Raw genomic sequence first — 16,897 nt, forward strand, 5'->3', positions numbered from 1 at the left:
ATGTTGTTAATCTAAGAAGTGAGCATCTGTTCACTAGTAGGAAATGTGTTAAGGTTTTTGGAGAAAATCTGTCCATTAGCAATGGAAGTTGATATTGTCTGATCTGGCAGTGAAAGGTTAAAGAGGAATTACTGCTTGTAGTCTCACAGACAGGGAGAGGTTGGCTTATTATCAATTGCTTACTCTGCAAGCAGTGACATTCGTACTGGCTGTGTGGTTATAAGTTACCTCCAATCTGGACGTGATGAAGCATTAATGGGTCAGGCCTGAGGGTGCTTTAGAGCAGGTTCAGACAGGCAAGGTCCTGAGATTTACCAAAGAGTTGTTACTAACACTCCCACATATTCATGCCAGTTTACTAAACATAAAGTGAACTAAGATGGTGAAACTTCAACTGGGCCACATTCAGGGATTTTCATATCAACAGAAATCATCCAACTGTATGGACAGTGAACCAATGCAAGTAATTTGTAGATCCTGAGCAACCTTCACATCGAAGGTCAAATAACTTTTTCAAAGTACCTTCATAACCTCAAAGCAACTGCTTCTCAGGATGATTGAGCAGAGACCAAGGGAAGCGTTTAGTAATGCTGATCCACTCTAATCATACAAAGGAGAGTAGGTCATTCACTGCTAGAATGGAGACTGTATCACTCACTGACAGAGTGGTTGTTGCGTCACTTCTTTTTAACAGTGTAAACTGACTGGAAAGTTCTCAATTGAATGAGAATGCAGAATCTAGATGCCCTTTGCCTCCATGTTACAGGTATCCCTTTTCTTAATTGGTGAAATCAGAAACAGCCCCTCAATTTAAGAATCCCATTCCCTGTTTGTGAGCAGATATGAATAATGGGCTTTCTGGGTTATTATTGAAGTTGTACCTCACAATGTAAACTGGTATTGCCAGTGCAACACAACTAAAGATATCAAGTGGAAATAGCTCTGTATTATTAGTGGAAAATATCATTTTTATATTGTCACGGTGTGCACAGAGTGAAGGAGAATCCCACAGTTAACAGACAGAAAAGCACATTTTAGCAAGTAAACATGAAAACGATGGCTAACAGATTGACCATGTTGTGTCTGCAGTACGGATACTTTATGTTGATAGGGAAGTAATATGTATCTTTACCCCCGAGGCTGCGGTACATGCCACGGGTCACTGATTCCATCTCATCACAGAGATGGAAGTTTAATGACTGGCTGTGCTTGTGCGTGAGCAGCTGGCTGGATTGCCTTTTCCTCATCAACAAAGCATTAACCATTTCAGCACTGCAGATTTCAGCCATATCCCCATTTGATCACATGGATCTTAACTTGTAGCTCACTACAGTTTTATAGAAATGATGTAAGTACCAAAGGAATAAATGCATAATACATAATGAATGGAAATCAAAGTAAAATTCCAGCAAAGGGCAGTCATTTTAACACTGACCCAATAAACTTTGAAAACATTGAAAATTTTTATTTCGCCCTTTTATGGGAATTAAAATCATTGTCATATGCCACCCCACAGATATTGGCCTCCTTCCAGTTTCTTTGCCAACCACAGACTCTTCAGATACAAGCCCAGGCAGTGAGTGTTGGTAGATTATATGATTATGAAGACAAGACTAATCCTATCAGCGTCTGTCCTGTCAGGAAGAAAGACTTGTGCTTATATGGTTTCTTTCATTACCTCAGGATGAATCAGTGAATTTTAAAGCTCATTTTTTGTGGTGGTCACTTTAGTGCAGGCAATTTGGGTACAGCAACCCCCCCCCCCTCCCTCCCCCCCCCCCCCTCCCTCCCCCCCCCCCCCCTCCCTCCCCCCCCCTCCCTCCCCCCCCCTCCCTCCCCTGTGAGAATGAATAATAATATGTTGGCTGATGGATAAATGTGGGCCGGGACAATGGGAAGAACTCCCCTGCTTTTCTTCAAAAGTGTTGGGGGATCTTTAACATCCACCTGACAGATAAGGCTTCAATTTAACATCACATCTGACAGATCCAAGCACACAAAGTCCAAGGATAGCTGCTGGGTAACGATCAGGATCAGGACTGCTGCCTACATTTTTTCTTTCTTTACTCAGCCACACTGAGGCAGGAGTCCCTCTGGTGTCCTATGCCCAAACATCTTCAGTTTCCTGATCAACGACCTTCCCTTCATCATAAGGTCAGAAGAGAGGATGTTGCCGATGATTGAACAATGTTCGGCACCATTTGTAACTCCTCACATACTGATGCAGTCAGTGTCCATATGTAGAAAGACCTGGACAACATTTAGGCTTGATCTGATAAGTGGCAAGTGACATTCGCACCACAAAAGTGCTAGACAGTGACTGTATGCAATGCAAGAGAAGTTAGTCATCTTCCCTTGACATTCAATGGCATTACCATTATTGAATCCCCCAACTATCAACATCCTGGGGATTACTATTGATCATAAACTGAACTGGACCAGCCATATAAATACTGTAGCTATAAGAACAGGTCAGAGGCTGGGGATTCTGTGGCAAGTAACTCACCTCCTGACTCCCCAAGGTCTACAAGGCACAAGCCAGGAATATGATGGAATACTCTTCACTTGCTTAGATGAGTGCAGCTCCAACTCAAGAAGTTCAACACTATCCAAGACAAAGCAGCCTGTTTGATCAGCACCCGATCAAACTTAAACATTCACCACTTCCCACCACTGATGCACAATGGCAGCAGTATATGCCATCTACAAGATAAGGGAGAGATGATGGCCTAGTGGTATTATCACCAGACTATTAATCCAGAAACTCAGCTAATGTTCTGGGGACCCAGGTTCAGATCCCGCCATGGCAGATGGTGGAATATGAATTCAATAAAAAATATCTGGAATTAAGAATCGACTGATGACCATGAAACCATTGTCAATTGTTGGAAAAACTCATCTGGTTCAGTAATGGCCTTTAGGGAAGGAAGTCTGCTGTCCTTACCTGGTCTGGCCTACATGTGACTCCAGAGCCACAGCAATGCAGTTGACTCTCAACTGCCCTCCAAGGGCAACTAGGGATGGGCAATAAATGCTGACCAGCCAGCGACGCCCATGTTCCATGAGTGAATAAAAAATATGCATTGCACCAAAGCTCCTTCCAAATCCATGGCCTCTACCACCTGGAAAGAGGAGGGCAGCAGATGCATGGGAAGGGAACCACCTGCAAGTTCCCCTCCAAGTCACACACCATCCTGCCTTGGAATATCAACATTCCTCTGTCATTTGGTCAACATCCTGGAACTCCCTACCTCACAACACTGTGGGGTCTATTAGCACCAGATAGACTGCAGCGGTTCAAGTAGATAGCTCACCACCACCTTCAAGGGAATTAAGGATGGAAAACAATGTAGGCCTTGACAGTGATGTCCACATCCCATGAATATTTGTTTCAAAAATTAGTGTATCAGAAGAGAAACCATGTTCCAAAAATTCAGACATTAGGAAATGTAGCAGCACAGATAGAAAGATGATTGGTGCACAAGATTAGATCTAACGGGCGGTGTATAGATTGGAGGCGAGTTGGAAGTGATGGGCCCAGTGGTCAATACCAGGCTGATTTTCTTCCTCAGTATCTGAACAGGCGCCGGAGTGTGGCGACTAGGGGATTTTCACAGTAACTTCATTGCGGTGTTAACATAAGCCTACTTGTGACTAATAAATAATCTTTAAAACTTTAAATCATTCAAACATGGGCAAAGGGAGCAAGATATCATCTTCACTGATCACTTGAAATAAAGCGTTTGACATACAAAGAGGAGCTGTAATAGACTAATACATAGACTAACAGGTTTGTGGACATGTGAAAATTGCTAATTAATTTGAAGAAGTCTTGGATAATCCACTTTAAGGGAAAAACATGGACTGGGAACATTCATTTAAGAGAAGGGTTGAAATGTGCAAATGAACAGTGAGACCTAGGGTTCAAGTACATAATTGCTTGTGAATTAGAGCACTGTGTGCAGTTCCACCCTATAGAAACAATATTTGGGTTATTGATTATGTATATTAACCAGGAAATTATAGTGGGAAATTATAGTCATGAGGAGAGATACTGGGACTAGTTTCATTGAACTGTATAAACCTAAGGAGATTTATAATTGTTTTTATTCTTAAATTATGTGTGGCTGGTTCATGACAAAAGACCAAAAATGTAAAATTGCCACAAAGAGAGTGAAGAGAGAAGTTAGAAGCTTCTTAATGGGGAGGGATATTAGAACTTGGAATGACTTGCTACAGGAGTGGTTGAGACAGAGGAATTCTATATTTTAGAATATTGGAGGTGCATTAAGGAAAGGGTTAGGGTACTGGAGAGACATATTACATTGCATACATGTTAGTATATACTGATAAATGCAGTTTACAATTGTAGATCTATGATAATGTTCTTATTATGTATTACATTCATGTTTATTAAATCTATTTGCTAAATTAATTTCAAAACCCCATTTATAAGGAAAGACAAGGTCTGGTGTCTGCCCAATCTTGTGGAGAGATCCCAGTCTCAGCACCTGTTTGAGGGCGGCCCTGTTGCTAACAGGATGTCTGCATGTGCACAGGAAAAATAAACCACTAACTGTGCCTATCACCACAATCAACTCTTAGCAGTTCGCATGCTGTCCTCCTCTTAGTTACCAAAGGCTATAAAATATGCTAATGTACCACTTCCGGGCAAGAAAATTGCTCACAGTTTCTCTTGCCTCACTACAGGATACTTAATGTTCAGTGGAAGCCAAAGGCTACTCTTCCTTGATGAAACTGAAATGACAGAAACAGCAGGGGGCAGCCCACATGATGTTAATCTTTTAAAAGTGATTAATAAATGGGCAAGAAATAAAACTGCAGGGCAATTTGAAATGCAAAGCATCGTTCAGAGTGAAACAGACCGATGAATAAGATTTGGTTTCAAAATGACCTTGAACTGAGAAGATTAACAGAATTTCACCTCCTTTACCACTGTTATTAGCATTGGCCTACCATAGAACGTAAAGCCAGGCCCCCGCGTCGCAAATACACTCATCTAGCACAAGAAAGGACACAGAGCAAATCCCAGTCATAGCACCCAGTGCACAACGAAAGAGCAACATACCACAGTAGCTTCAATAGCGGTGAGGCATTAGGAGTTCTAGAAAGGGATGGAAGTTTTGTCCAGTGCCTCAAACTGGGAGAAACAAGTACGAGAGATAAAGTGGTAGATGAAATTTTTAGGATTTTGGAAGCAGACTGATCCTAAAAAATGGACTGGGTTATTTTATTTTATTTTTTATTCCAATTCAATCAAATCAAGTCCAATTCAGAGTCTTAACAAGTTGAGACATTTCCATCCAAGCTGACAAGACCGGGCCTCCACTCCTGTCTTGGGCCTGATCTACATGAGCCAAGCTGATTGGAGTAGGTGCAGACCCACCTCCTCCAAGGCTTGATCTCATTTGCATCTTAGCCAAAAGGCCGAGATGCCACTTTAAAAAATTGCTTCAAATGAAGCTTAAATGTAACCTAATGACCTCAACCAAGTGCAGCATCCTATCCATACTACACTTGATCTTAGCCAATTGGACTGGATTTTTTTTGTACTTTTCCAATTCAATCAAATCAAGTCCAATTCAGAGTCTCAACAAGTTGAGACATTTCCGATCCAGGCTGACAAGACAGGGTATGCAACCCTTTACCCTGTCTTGGGCCTGATCTACATGAGCCAAGTTGATTGGAGTAGGCAGACGTCTCTGCCTCCAAGGCTTGATCTCATTTGCATCTTAGCCAAAAGGCCGAGATGCCACTTTTAAAAATAGCTTCATATGAAAATGAAGCTTAAATGCAACTCAATGACCATGACCAAGTGCAGCATCAGCAGACCACACTTGATCTTAGCCAAAAGGCCGAGAAGCAATTGGACTGGATTATTTTTTTTATTTCAAAAATATACTTTATTCAAAAAAAACTCTCAAATAAAACATTGCAAAACGACAGATCCGAAGTTATAAACAGTGCAAAAAAAGGAATCATTTTTACAGTACAATACAGTGCTTATTTACAAAACATTACATTTCATTACTTAAAACTATATACATACGTCAGAGTTTACTGTGTGCCGTTATTTTCCAGATTGGCACACAGTTACGCAGGCAGAGGGTATTCTGCAATTACCCAGCCCTCGGTCTGCCTCGGTTGAGACGCTTTACACGGTGGCCTTTCCCCATTGTGCCTTTGCGGTGGCTGCCCCAAGCTTGAGCGCGTCCCTGAGCACGTAGTCCTGGACCTTGGAATGTGCCAGTCTGCAACACTCAGTCGAGGACAAATCTTTCAGCTGGAAGATCAGCAAGTTTCGGGCGGACCAAAGCACGTCCTTCACCGAGTTGATGACCCTCCAGCAGCAGTTGATATTTGTCTCGGTGTGCGTCCCCGGAAACAGCCCGTAGAGCACAGAGTCCTGTGTCACCGAGCTGCTCGGGACGAACCGCGACAAATACCACTGCATCTCACTCCAGACCTTCTTTGCAAAGGCAATTGGACTGGATTATTCTAATAACTACCCAATGGCTCCAGCTGAAAGGTGCAGATGTGTGGGTGTGGGATGAGAGGAGTGGACTTGGCAGTGATGCCCTTTGTGGTCAAATAGCTCACAGTTTAAGCTCGCAATAACAGAAAATTTACTTGAATGAGGTCGTAGATGATTGCCAGCACCTGTGGAAATTAAATCTACAGGGAGTATCTTTGAAATAAATGAAAAAAAGAAAGAAAATTCGACAAGAATGTAGATTATACGGAATCCCCTAATTGTGGTTCATCTGTCACAAGTGGAACAATGACTCGGATCACCATAAAGTGTGTTGAGGTGCCACCTTCTGGCTGTTAATGGGACAGTACTTTTAAAGTCTTCGACTCTGAATTACAAGTTAGATTAAGCATTAGATAGTAACTGCAAATGCTGGAAATTTATAGCATGTCAGTCAGCAGTTGCAAATACAAAATCTGGTTAACATCTCAGGTTCCACAACATTGTTTGTTTTTATTTAATGACAGCACTGCACTTCTCAATGGAGTTATAAGCTCATCGGTGTCTGTACAAAGTAATTCTGCATCTTCTGGAATTTTAAAACTGTTATTGTTGCACACATCTTCCTTCTTTGATGTTTTCAGAACAAAGTTGTACAAGTATTGTGAAGCTACATATAGTACACAAGCAGTCTAAGAGTACATGTATCTGAGTGATGTCAGAATGTATATTGTAAATTAGTGGTGTAAGGGGACCCAAGTGGTGAAAGTTTACATGTTATTAGTACAATATACCCAAGTACCATGAGTACATGTTGTACCCAATATATGAGTGAGATGAGAGAACATATCCATGGACACGTACCAACCAACTCGAGAACAGCTTCTTCCCTGCTGCCATCAGACTTTCGAATGGACTACCTCGCATTAAGTTGATCTTTCTCTACACCCTAGCTATGATTGTAACACTACATTCTGCACTCTCTTTCTTTCTCTATGTGCGGTATGCTTTGTCTGTATAGCGCACAATAAACAGTACTTTTCACTGTATATTAATACGTGACAATAATAAATCAAATCAAAGGTGTAAGAGTGCACGTTGTATAAAAGATGTGAGAGTGCATGACTTGTACAAATGTGGCATGAAAGTCTGCACCATAGTTGAACTTTGCCACAAAGCAGCTCAGTGATCATAATTTCTCTAATCTGCATATGAAAAAGCTCAGTTTTAATCCGGCTGAAAAAGGTCTCTGGTTCAACTTTGTTATTATATTTTGTTAAATTATTTGTAGGTTATAAAGGCAGGTAGACAGGATATAGAGCAGAGACACAGAGGATATAGAGCAGAGCAGGTACCAGGCAGACACACAGGATATTGAGTAGTGCAGATACACAGGATATGGAGCAGAGCAGATACGAGGAAGACAGAGGATATGGAGCACAGCAATACCAGGCAGACATTCAAGACAGTATGCACAGCATGGTGCCAACAACTTGTATTTCTATAGCACTTTTAATACTATTGCCAGTCTCATAGCCCTTCACAGGACTACTGGCAATGAACCACATTAGGAGATATTGGGTGGGATTTTCCAGCTATGCACGCCAAGACCAGAAATTCCCACCTGAGCTCAATGGACCTTTAAATGATCCAGCGAATTTTCTGTCTCACCCGCTATGATTTCCGCAATGGAAGAGACGGGAGAATTTCGACCGGAGGCAAACAACTTACTCACAAAGGTAGGTTTTAAGGAGCGTCTTAAAGGAGGAGACAGTGTGATATGGTACAAACTAATAAAAAAGTTACACTTCAACAACAGGTGGAGGCATAAAGGTTTAGGGAGAGAATTCAAGACTCTCAGGTCTTGGCAGCTGAAGGGACAGTTTCCTATTAAAATTAGGATTCGCAAAAGGTCATAAATGAAGTGAGAACAAAATCTTGTAGGGGTTTGAGCTGGGAGAGCTAATGAGAAAGGGAAGGATGAAGAAATGGAGGGATTTGAAAGCAAGGGCGAGAATTTTTAAATTGTTAAGCTGCTTTATTGGGAGCCAATGTAAGTCAGTGAGAAGTGGAGTGTACCCATCTCCCTAGCATCATATCCCAAGTGTGCCAGCATCTCTGGTTTTGGAGATCACTGGCTCAGTGCTGCTGACACTGAGTCAAAGGCTTGGGTTTAAATCCCACTCCAGGACTTGATGATCGTGGAAGGAGTGTTCATGGTTCAACAGGCGGCATGGTAGCACAGTGGTTAGCACTGCTGCTTCACAGCTCCAGGGTCCCGGGTTCGATTCCCGGCTCGGGTCACTGTCTGTGTGGAGTTTGCACATTCTCCTCGTGTCTGCGTGGGTTTCCTCCGGGTGCTCCGGTTTCCTCCCACAGTCCAAAGATGTGCGGGTTAGGTTGATTGGCCAGGTTAAAAATTGCCCCTTAGAGTCCTGGGATGCGTAGGTTAGAGGGATTAGCGGGTAAATATGTGGGGATAGGGCCTGGGTGGGATTGTGGTCGGTGCAGAATCGATGGGCCGAATGGCCTCCTTCTGCACTGTAGGGTTTCTATGATTCTATGAACAGGTTGACAATTAGCCTGCTGAACTTTCCAACCCTTCCTCAATATTGCCCAAAGAGAAAACAAGTGCCCGAAGATATAAAACAAACCTTTAAGCATCAATACCCCAGCACTTTGTTGAGCCTCGTAGAAATTTGCAACATTGGAGGCCATTCAGCCCATTATATCTTTGCCTTCCAACTAGTAGCCATCCAACCTAATCCCAGTTACTAGCTGTGGTCCATGTAGGTATGGCATTTCAAGTGCATATCCAAATACCTTTTAAATGTTACGATGGTTTCTGTCTCTACCACCCTCTGAAGAGCTCCAAAACCCCATTGCCTTCTGGGTGAAAAACAAAATCCCTCAAACCTCCTACTTCTTAATCGATGTTCCCTGGTTTGAGCCCCTCATACAAGGGGAGTAGAGCTTGCCAATCCACTCTCTTTAGAGCCCTCGTAATTTTATACACTTCATTAGTCTCCCGTCAGTCTCCGCTGTTCCAAAAATAAACAACCCTAGCCCATTCAATTTTTCTTCTCTTCTGCACTCTCCATTGCACCTGTACCCTCTCTAGTCCAAACACATTTTCCTACATTGGGTGATTAAAACTTCAAGCATTACTTCAGCTCTGGCCTTAGTAGTGCTTTATATAGTTCCAGCATAACCTCCCAGCTCTTGAACTGTGCCCAGCCTCAAGTAACCACGTTCCAACACTATAGCCCAGCTTCATGCCTGCAGCACTTTCTGCATATATAGGAGGGACTGGGAAGAGAAGTACCAAAGAAACTTTGGATCGCCATCCACCAACCCCCCTCCTCCTCCTCAACTGATAAAACATATTGCTCTGGACTTGAAACAAATTTGGAGGTGGCTAGCGCAATATGTCCATAGAAATTCCCTCCCAATTTCTGGCAAACTATGAACACACTCATTGGACTAAAGTCAGATTCCCACTTGAATAACATATTCAAGGAGAAGTAGATACATTGACTGGCTGTCAAGTAATGGCATAGGATGCATACCGCACAATGTGAATGGTTATACCCTCGGACAGCACATTAGAAAGGTGAACCAACAACATGGTAAAAGAAGAAAGATTTATTTTATATTCTTACACTTTCTAATAATCCCATCATATATCTATACAGGTCAAAGTGTATTAAATATAAATCTCAGCAATGGTTTCTACATTGGCTTAAGGCACAATCTTACAAGGGAATCAGAATGCTGCTATGGACAACCTTCCAAATAATTTAATTCAATGTACATTGTTCACCAGAACACAATTTAATGCATTTGTATCAATAAAGCTGCTTAATCAGAAACATAGCTCTTCCACCGAGATGTGACAGCAGGTGTTTCTTGGCCCTTACTCACTGCATGTTAATAGCTCTCATTTATCCCACCTGACAGTATACTTTAAGTAGTGAATTAGTTATATACTCAAGAGTAGGTATATCTAAGTGGTGCAGCTTGCAAAAAAAAAGATAGTGATGTTTACAACATAGCTGTATATCTGCAAACCATTGCTCACTGATACAATTGATATTTAATTGTATTTAACAGACTTTATGTTCTTGGTTTCTAAAAAAAAAACAGGATTTAATTTTAGTGGGACATAAACAGTGATGGTATGTTTCACATTTTCATGTTCACAATGGGTTAATGTTTGCAGTTTCCAAACATCACTGAAAAAGTGCTAATGATCCCTCAATGGAAATGCATTTCACCTTGGGTCCCACCTATTGTATAAAATAACTGCACTCCTGTCGGAAGACAATATTTTCTATCAGAATGCCTCGACAATTTAAATTTCTAAGTTGCAACGGTGAGGAATCAAGAACCACATGTAAAGGGTAAAAACTCGTGTTTCCATTGATTTGCATATATTCTATATTGCTGACAATGACTTGTAGCGCAAATTTATTCACCAACTAGGAACCTCATCATGAACAGGCAGCCTACAAAATTCAAACAAACTAGAAGAATACAAGCAAATGAAACCAAGCTTACATTACCTGGTTTTCACTTCTTATTGTGGCACTTTTTGTGGGCACAGTTATAACAATACACAACAACCTATTTGAAAACTTGAAAATTAAATCTGGTGCAGATAAAAGGACTGAATGAATCAGGGTAAAATTTAATGCACACTTCAGTCTAGTAGGTAGATCATGGTGAATAGAGCTATAATCTAGTGAAAAGTCAGGGTGGCATTTTATGCTGGAAACTCCTGCTGATCTTACCAAATTCCTTACTTCAAAAGGATCTTCCCCTTCCACTCTCTCCCTCTTACTGTGTCCCCTGACAATAATGGTTTAGGTTTACTTTCTGCCACCTACGCAATCTAATTTACTTCTTTCCTCTCCCAAATCTTACGGAGATATGATTCCACAAGGACTACTGACCTCCTACACATTAAAAGCCAGACTGGGAGTTTTGGGAGGCTATTCAATTGTGAAACAGATCATTCATAATAATTTATCAATTGCTAAAATTCCAAATTATGCCTTTAGGGCACAATTTTGGATCAGTTTAAGAATAAACTAAATTTAAATTATTTTAAATCTACCCGTTACTACAATCAGTTTATCATCACACATTACAAATGTGGCTGTGGGATGCATCTGATAACATAATCATAAGTACTCAGGTGAACTTTACACTTTAATTGAAAGGCTGAAGTTCACTTCAGAATACACCAATACTAGCATCAAAGGGCAATTCAGACATGATGGCAGTCACTGAGCACACGAGTGCAGTGTGTTGGGACGCTTAATGTGAGAATTTGTCAACAATCAGACTGTCCAAGATATCACATCTGTGCGAAATACCTCAGGTTACTCTAGCAGTCATTCAGCTGGAACACAAGTTAGAGTCACTCAATACATAAGGGAAGGGGAGGAACACCTGGCTAATTTACTTCAGTAAGAGTTTTAACAGCACCAAGTTTCAGGCAGAGTCACAGCATGTAGAAATACAGGTATAGAATCAGGAGTGTGTTACTGATAGCAAGGTAGGAAGAATGTAGTGGAGGCAGGGAATTGAGTCGTACTCCAGACCTGACTCTGCATTGACACCATCACCTAGTGAGAGCTGCTTTGCACTGATGCTACATTTGCAGTGTAAATGCAGTCTAAGCCTGCAATTACTGTTAAAGTTTATTAGTCACAAGTAAGGCTTACATTAACATTGCAATTAAGTTACTGTGAAATTCCCCATGTCACCTAACTAGCACGTCTTTCAGACTGTGGGAGGAAACCCACGCAGACACGGGGAGAATGTGCAAGCTCCACACAGACAGTGACCCAAGCCGGGAATTGAACCCGGGTCCCTGGCGCTGTGATGCAGCAGTGCTAACTACTGTGCCACCCACACTGGCACCATTGGCAAAAATATTCTAGCACTCAAAACCATTTTAGGGTCCAATATTATCTACTGCCTCAGCTATTTTCAAACTACAGAGAATAACATTCAGCCAGCATTAAGAACAGACTAAAATAACCGTGTAATGTGTTCACTCAGAGCCAGCAACAAAAGGAAAGCTTTCATGAATAAGAATGGGAAATGCTGGAAATACACAGCACTGTAGTCAGTGTCTGACTAGAGGTTATGAAGTTCTGAACCCAGGCTTTTAAAAAAAAACATTTTCTCTTTTAAATTTCCAAAATGGTCAGTAGTTTTTTACATTCTCTGTTATCAAATAGTAATGCGATTGCAGTAGTAAAGCATCCTTATGGCTGACAATGCTGTAATTGCAAGAATGCTGCAACTATTGTAACTAGTTTACAAAGTCTGGCTATGAGAATGTGCCCACATCTGTTTGGCCACATTATCCTGAGTGGCAAAGCAGCCATGATGTGGCGATGCCGGCATTGGACAGGGGTAGACACAGTAAGAAGTCTCACAACACCAGGTTAAAGTTCAACAGGTTTATTTAGTAGCACAAGCCACAAGCTTTCGGAGTGCTGCTCCTTCATCAGATGAGGTAATTCTTCACCCGATGAAGGAGCAGCACTCCGAAAGCTAGTGGCTTGTGGCACCAAATGAACCTGTTGGACTTCAACCTGGTGTTGGGAGACTTCTTACTGTGGCAAAACAACAGCAGGCACACGTGAAATAACCATGACATTCAAATGTTAACTCATGCAGAGCCTCATTCATTTATTTGTTTTGATACTGAATAACATGAAAAACCCTGCCATAAGCATAATAGTCACTGCCGCCTCAACTAACTTGTGAAAATGCCATCTTCTATGTAGACTTTTTCTGTTTTTGCGCAGTTGCATCCTTCTCCAGCGCAAGGTTTGCTCCCTAGCTAATTGCTCCCCATAATGAGCCCTGTAGAACTCATCAAAATTGAACGTTGATTTCCCATTTTGTGATTTCCCTGATGAGCTCCAAGCCTGCGACTGTTTTGTCTTTGAGGCTTGGGCTTTCTCCAAAGGTTTCTTCCCACTTAGCAAATCTGCTGGAGTCAGGATGCCTCGGTCGTACTTCTTCCGCAGGCTCACACTGCCCAGCACAGAATAGGCCTCGTTGATTTGAGTGAACCTCAATGCTGCCTCCTCACTGCCTGCATTCTTGTCTGGGTGGTAAAGGAGTGACTGCTTGTAGTAAGCGGATTTGATCTGACTCTGGGTGGCATTGGGAGAGATTTGCAAAATGTCATAGTATACCGTGCTGCTCCGAGGAAAGGGGTGACCATTGTTCCTGCTGGAATACCTGCCCTCTTTAAAGTAGCCATAGGTTCTGCATTGGTGCAGTATTTTGGTGACAAAGTGTCCATCCTGGAGTGATGCAGGGGTATTTGCGACGATTAGCCATTTACAAGTCCGAAAACTCCAAAGTCCACGGTGGCAAGTATCGTTCCTTCTCTGAGAGGCCAAGGCTGGACAGGACAAGCGAGTCCCTGGGCTGGCAGGCCCTTTACTGTGCATCCTCTGTGGCTGAGTGTCCTTGAGTGCTGTGTCCCCACAGCAGGGCTCACTCTCCAGAGGAAATGCCACTGACGGGGATGATGTGCCAGGAAGGCCGGGTGTCCGCTGTAACTGTGGCACGGTGAGGGTCAGTGAGAGGAGGGTCCCGGGCTCTGCGGCCGCCCTGCCGGGACACAGCCGCTGCCCCGCTGCGGGAGGCGGCCACGGCCGCCAGTGGGTTTCCGAGCGGCCGTGGGGTCCCTGCCCAAAGCCGGCCGCCACTTCATCCCCCGGGTTCCGGTCGTGTCCCTGGCTGTCACCCACAGCCACTCTCCTAGCCCAGTCCCCCGTATCCCGTGCCCGATGGCTCCTCACACACCGACCGGCAAACACCAGCGCCATTTACCAGCTGGGAGGAGGGCCCCGGTCTTGACTGACAGCAACACTGACCAATCACACGCCAGGGATTCATGATGGACATGACTTCGAGCCATTCACAGCCCAACATCTTCAGCCTATGGCAGCGGCGCTTTCCCGCAAGTCCCGCCCCACATCTCCCTGATTGACAGCTCAAGCTGCAGTTCCACCAATTGCACTGGAAACAACACAGCGGCCAAATTTGAAAAGTTTAAAACTTTATTGTTCAAGGAAAACTTTTGAAAAACTAATGGGCAAATTTAATATGTTTGAGGGGGAAAATATGCACCATATTCTGAATGGTGATGATTTGAAGCATCCAGCAGATATAGATTGTGTGCTTTAGAACAGAGAAGGCTGAGGGGAGATTGAGGTGCATAAGATTATGAGGGGTATGGATTGGCAAAGCAGGGAGCAACTGTTTTCATTGGTTCAGAGGTCAATCACAAGTGGGCATAGTTCTAGGGTAAGGGGCAGGAGGTTCAGAGGGGAGTTGAGAAAAAACGATTTTACTCAGGTGGTGGTGGGAGTCTGGAATTCACTGCCTGGGAAGGTAGTGGAAGCTGGAAACCTTACAACCTTACGAAGGGTCATCCAGACTCAAAACATTGGCTCTATTCTCTCTCGATTTGGAAATGCTGGCGTGGAATGGGGTAAACACAGTAAGGAGTCTAACAACACCAGGTTAAAGTCCAACAGGTTTATTTGGCAGCAAACGCCACTAGCGTTCGGTGCGCTGCTCCTTCGTCAGATGGAGTGGAAATCTGCTCTCAAACAGGGCACAGAGACACAAAATCAAGTTACAGAATACTGATTAGAATGCGAATTTCTACAGCCAACCAGGTCTTAAAGATACAGTCAATGTGAGTGGAGGGAGCATTAAGCACAGGTTAAAGAGATGTGTATTGTCTCCAGACAGGACAGGCAGTGAGATTCTGCAACTCCAGCAGGCAAGCTGTGGGGGTTACTGATAGTGTGACATAAACCCAACATCCCGGTTTAGGCCATCCTCATATGTGCAAGTTCCGCACACATGAGGACGGCCTAAACCGGGGCGGCACGGTAGCACAGTGGGTTAGCACTGCTGCTTCACAGCTCCAGGGTCCCGGGTTCGATTCCTGTCTCGGGTCACTGTCTGTGTGGAGTTTGCACATTCTCCTTGTGTCTGTGTGGGTTTCCTCCGGGTGCTCCGGTTTCCTCCCACAGTCCAAAGATGTGCGGGTTAGGTTGATTGGCCAGGTTAAAAATTGCCCCTTAGAGTCCTGTGATGCGTAGATTAGTGGGTAAATATGTGGGGGTAGGGCCTGGGTGGGATTGTGGTCGGTGCAGACTCGATGGCCGAATGGCCTCCTTCTGCACTGCAGAGTTTCTATGATTTCTATGATTGTCTGTATCTTTAAGACCTGGTTGGCTGTAGAAATTCGCATTCTAATCAGTATTCTGTAACTTGATTTTGAGTCTCTGTGCCCTGTTTGAGAGTAGATTTCCACTCCATCTGACGAAGGAGCAGCGATCCGAAAGCTAGTGGCGTTGGCTACCAAATAAACCTGTTGGACTTTAACCTGGTGTTGTTAGACTCCTTACTCTATTCTCTCTTCACAGATACTGTCAGACCTTTTGAGATTTTCCACCATTTTCTGTTTTTTCTTCCCAGAGTCCAGCATCCACAGTATTTGCCTTTACCTTTAAAAAATATTTAGAAAAATACTTGAAATATAACATTCAAAGATATGGGTCAAGTGCAGGAAATTGGGATTAGCGTGCCTTTAGTGATAGTTATTGTCAGTACAGTCTGTATGGGCCTTTTCTGCACTGTATGCCTCTATGGCTATGATGATCAATAAGACCATCTCAATGGAGAAATATTTACATGTAACACAAAATGCTGGGAACTGTCAGCTGGTCTGCAGAGAGAGAAACAGAATTAACATTGCAGATTATTTGCATTGTTTGAGAAACATTTACAACCATAGTGTTCTCCAAAGATAACATTATTTGCTTTTACATTAGCATCTGAGCAGTTCTTGTGAAAGGTCAGGGATCTGAAACATGGAGTCTATTTCTCTTTGTGGATGCTGTCTGACCTGCTGAGTACTTCCAGCATGTTCTGGGTTTTTTTTTGGCAGATTCCAATATCTGCAGTACTTTGCATTTGTGTTAGTAGACAAAGATACATTTTTACTGAGGATCGCATCAGTTAATTCTCTTCCTTAGAAAGCAGTGGCAGCTGAGTCATTGAATTTGTTCTAGGTATAGTTAGATAGATTTTTGACAGAAGAGAGTCAAGTGTTATAGATATGGGGTGAAGCCCAGAGTAGATAGGAAAATGGCGTTGAGGCCATATCAGAATCATAGAATCCCTAGTGTTGAAGGAGGTCATTCAGCCCATTGAGCCTGCATCAACAACACTCCCACCCAGGCCCTAACCCCTGCTAATCCCCCAACACTAAGAGGCAAATTTAGCATAGACAATTTACCTAACCCCACATCTTTGGAGGGTGGGAGGAAACTGGAGCACTCG

The 16,897-nt window shown here is 43.0% G+C and overlaps 1 protein-coding gene across 1 annotated transcript; it reads right to left on the reverse strand.

The window, feature by feature from the left end:
* Window positions 1-10,123: 10,123 nt before the first annotated feature.
* LOC144501379 (uncharacterized) lies at window positions 10,124-14,373 on the reverse strand. The gene has a single exon (XM_078225049.1). The coding sequence runs from the start codon at window positions 14,359-14,361 to the stop codon at window positions 13,201-13,203; it is 1,161 nt and encodes a 386-aa protein (XP_078081175.1). The 5' UTR covers window positions 14,362-14,373; the 3' UTR covers window positions 10,124-13,200.
* Window positions 14,374-16,897: the final 2,524 nt, after the last annotated feature.

The sequence above is a fragment of the Mustelus asterias genome, chromosome 12 (assembly GCF_964213995.1).
Source record: "Mustelus asterias chromosome 12, sMusAst1.hap1.1, whole genome shotgun sequence".
Classification (NCBI taxonomy): domain Eukaryota; kingdom Metazoa; phylum Chordata; class Chondrichthyes; order Carcharhiniformes; family Triakidae; genus Mustelus; species Mustelus asterias.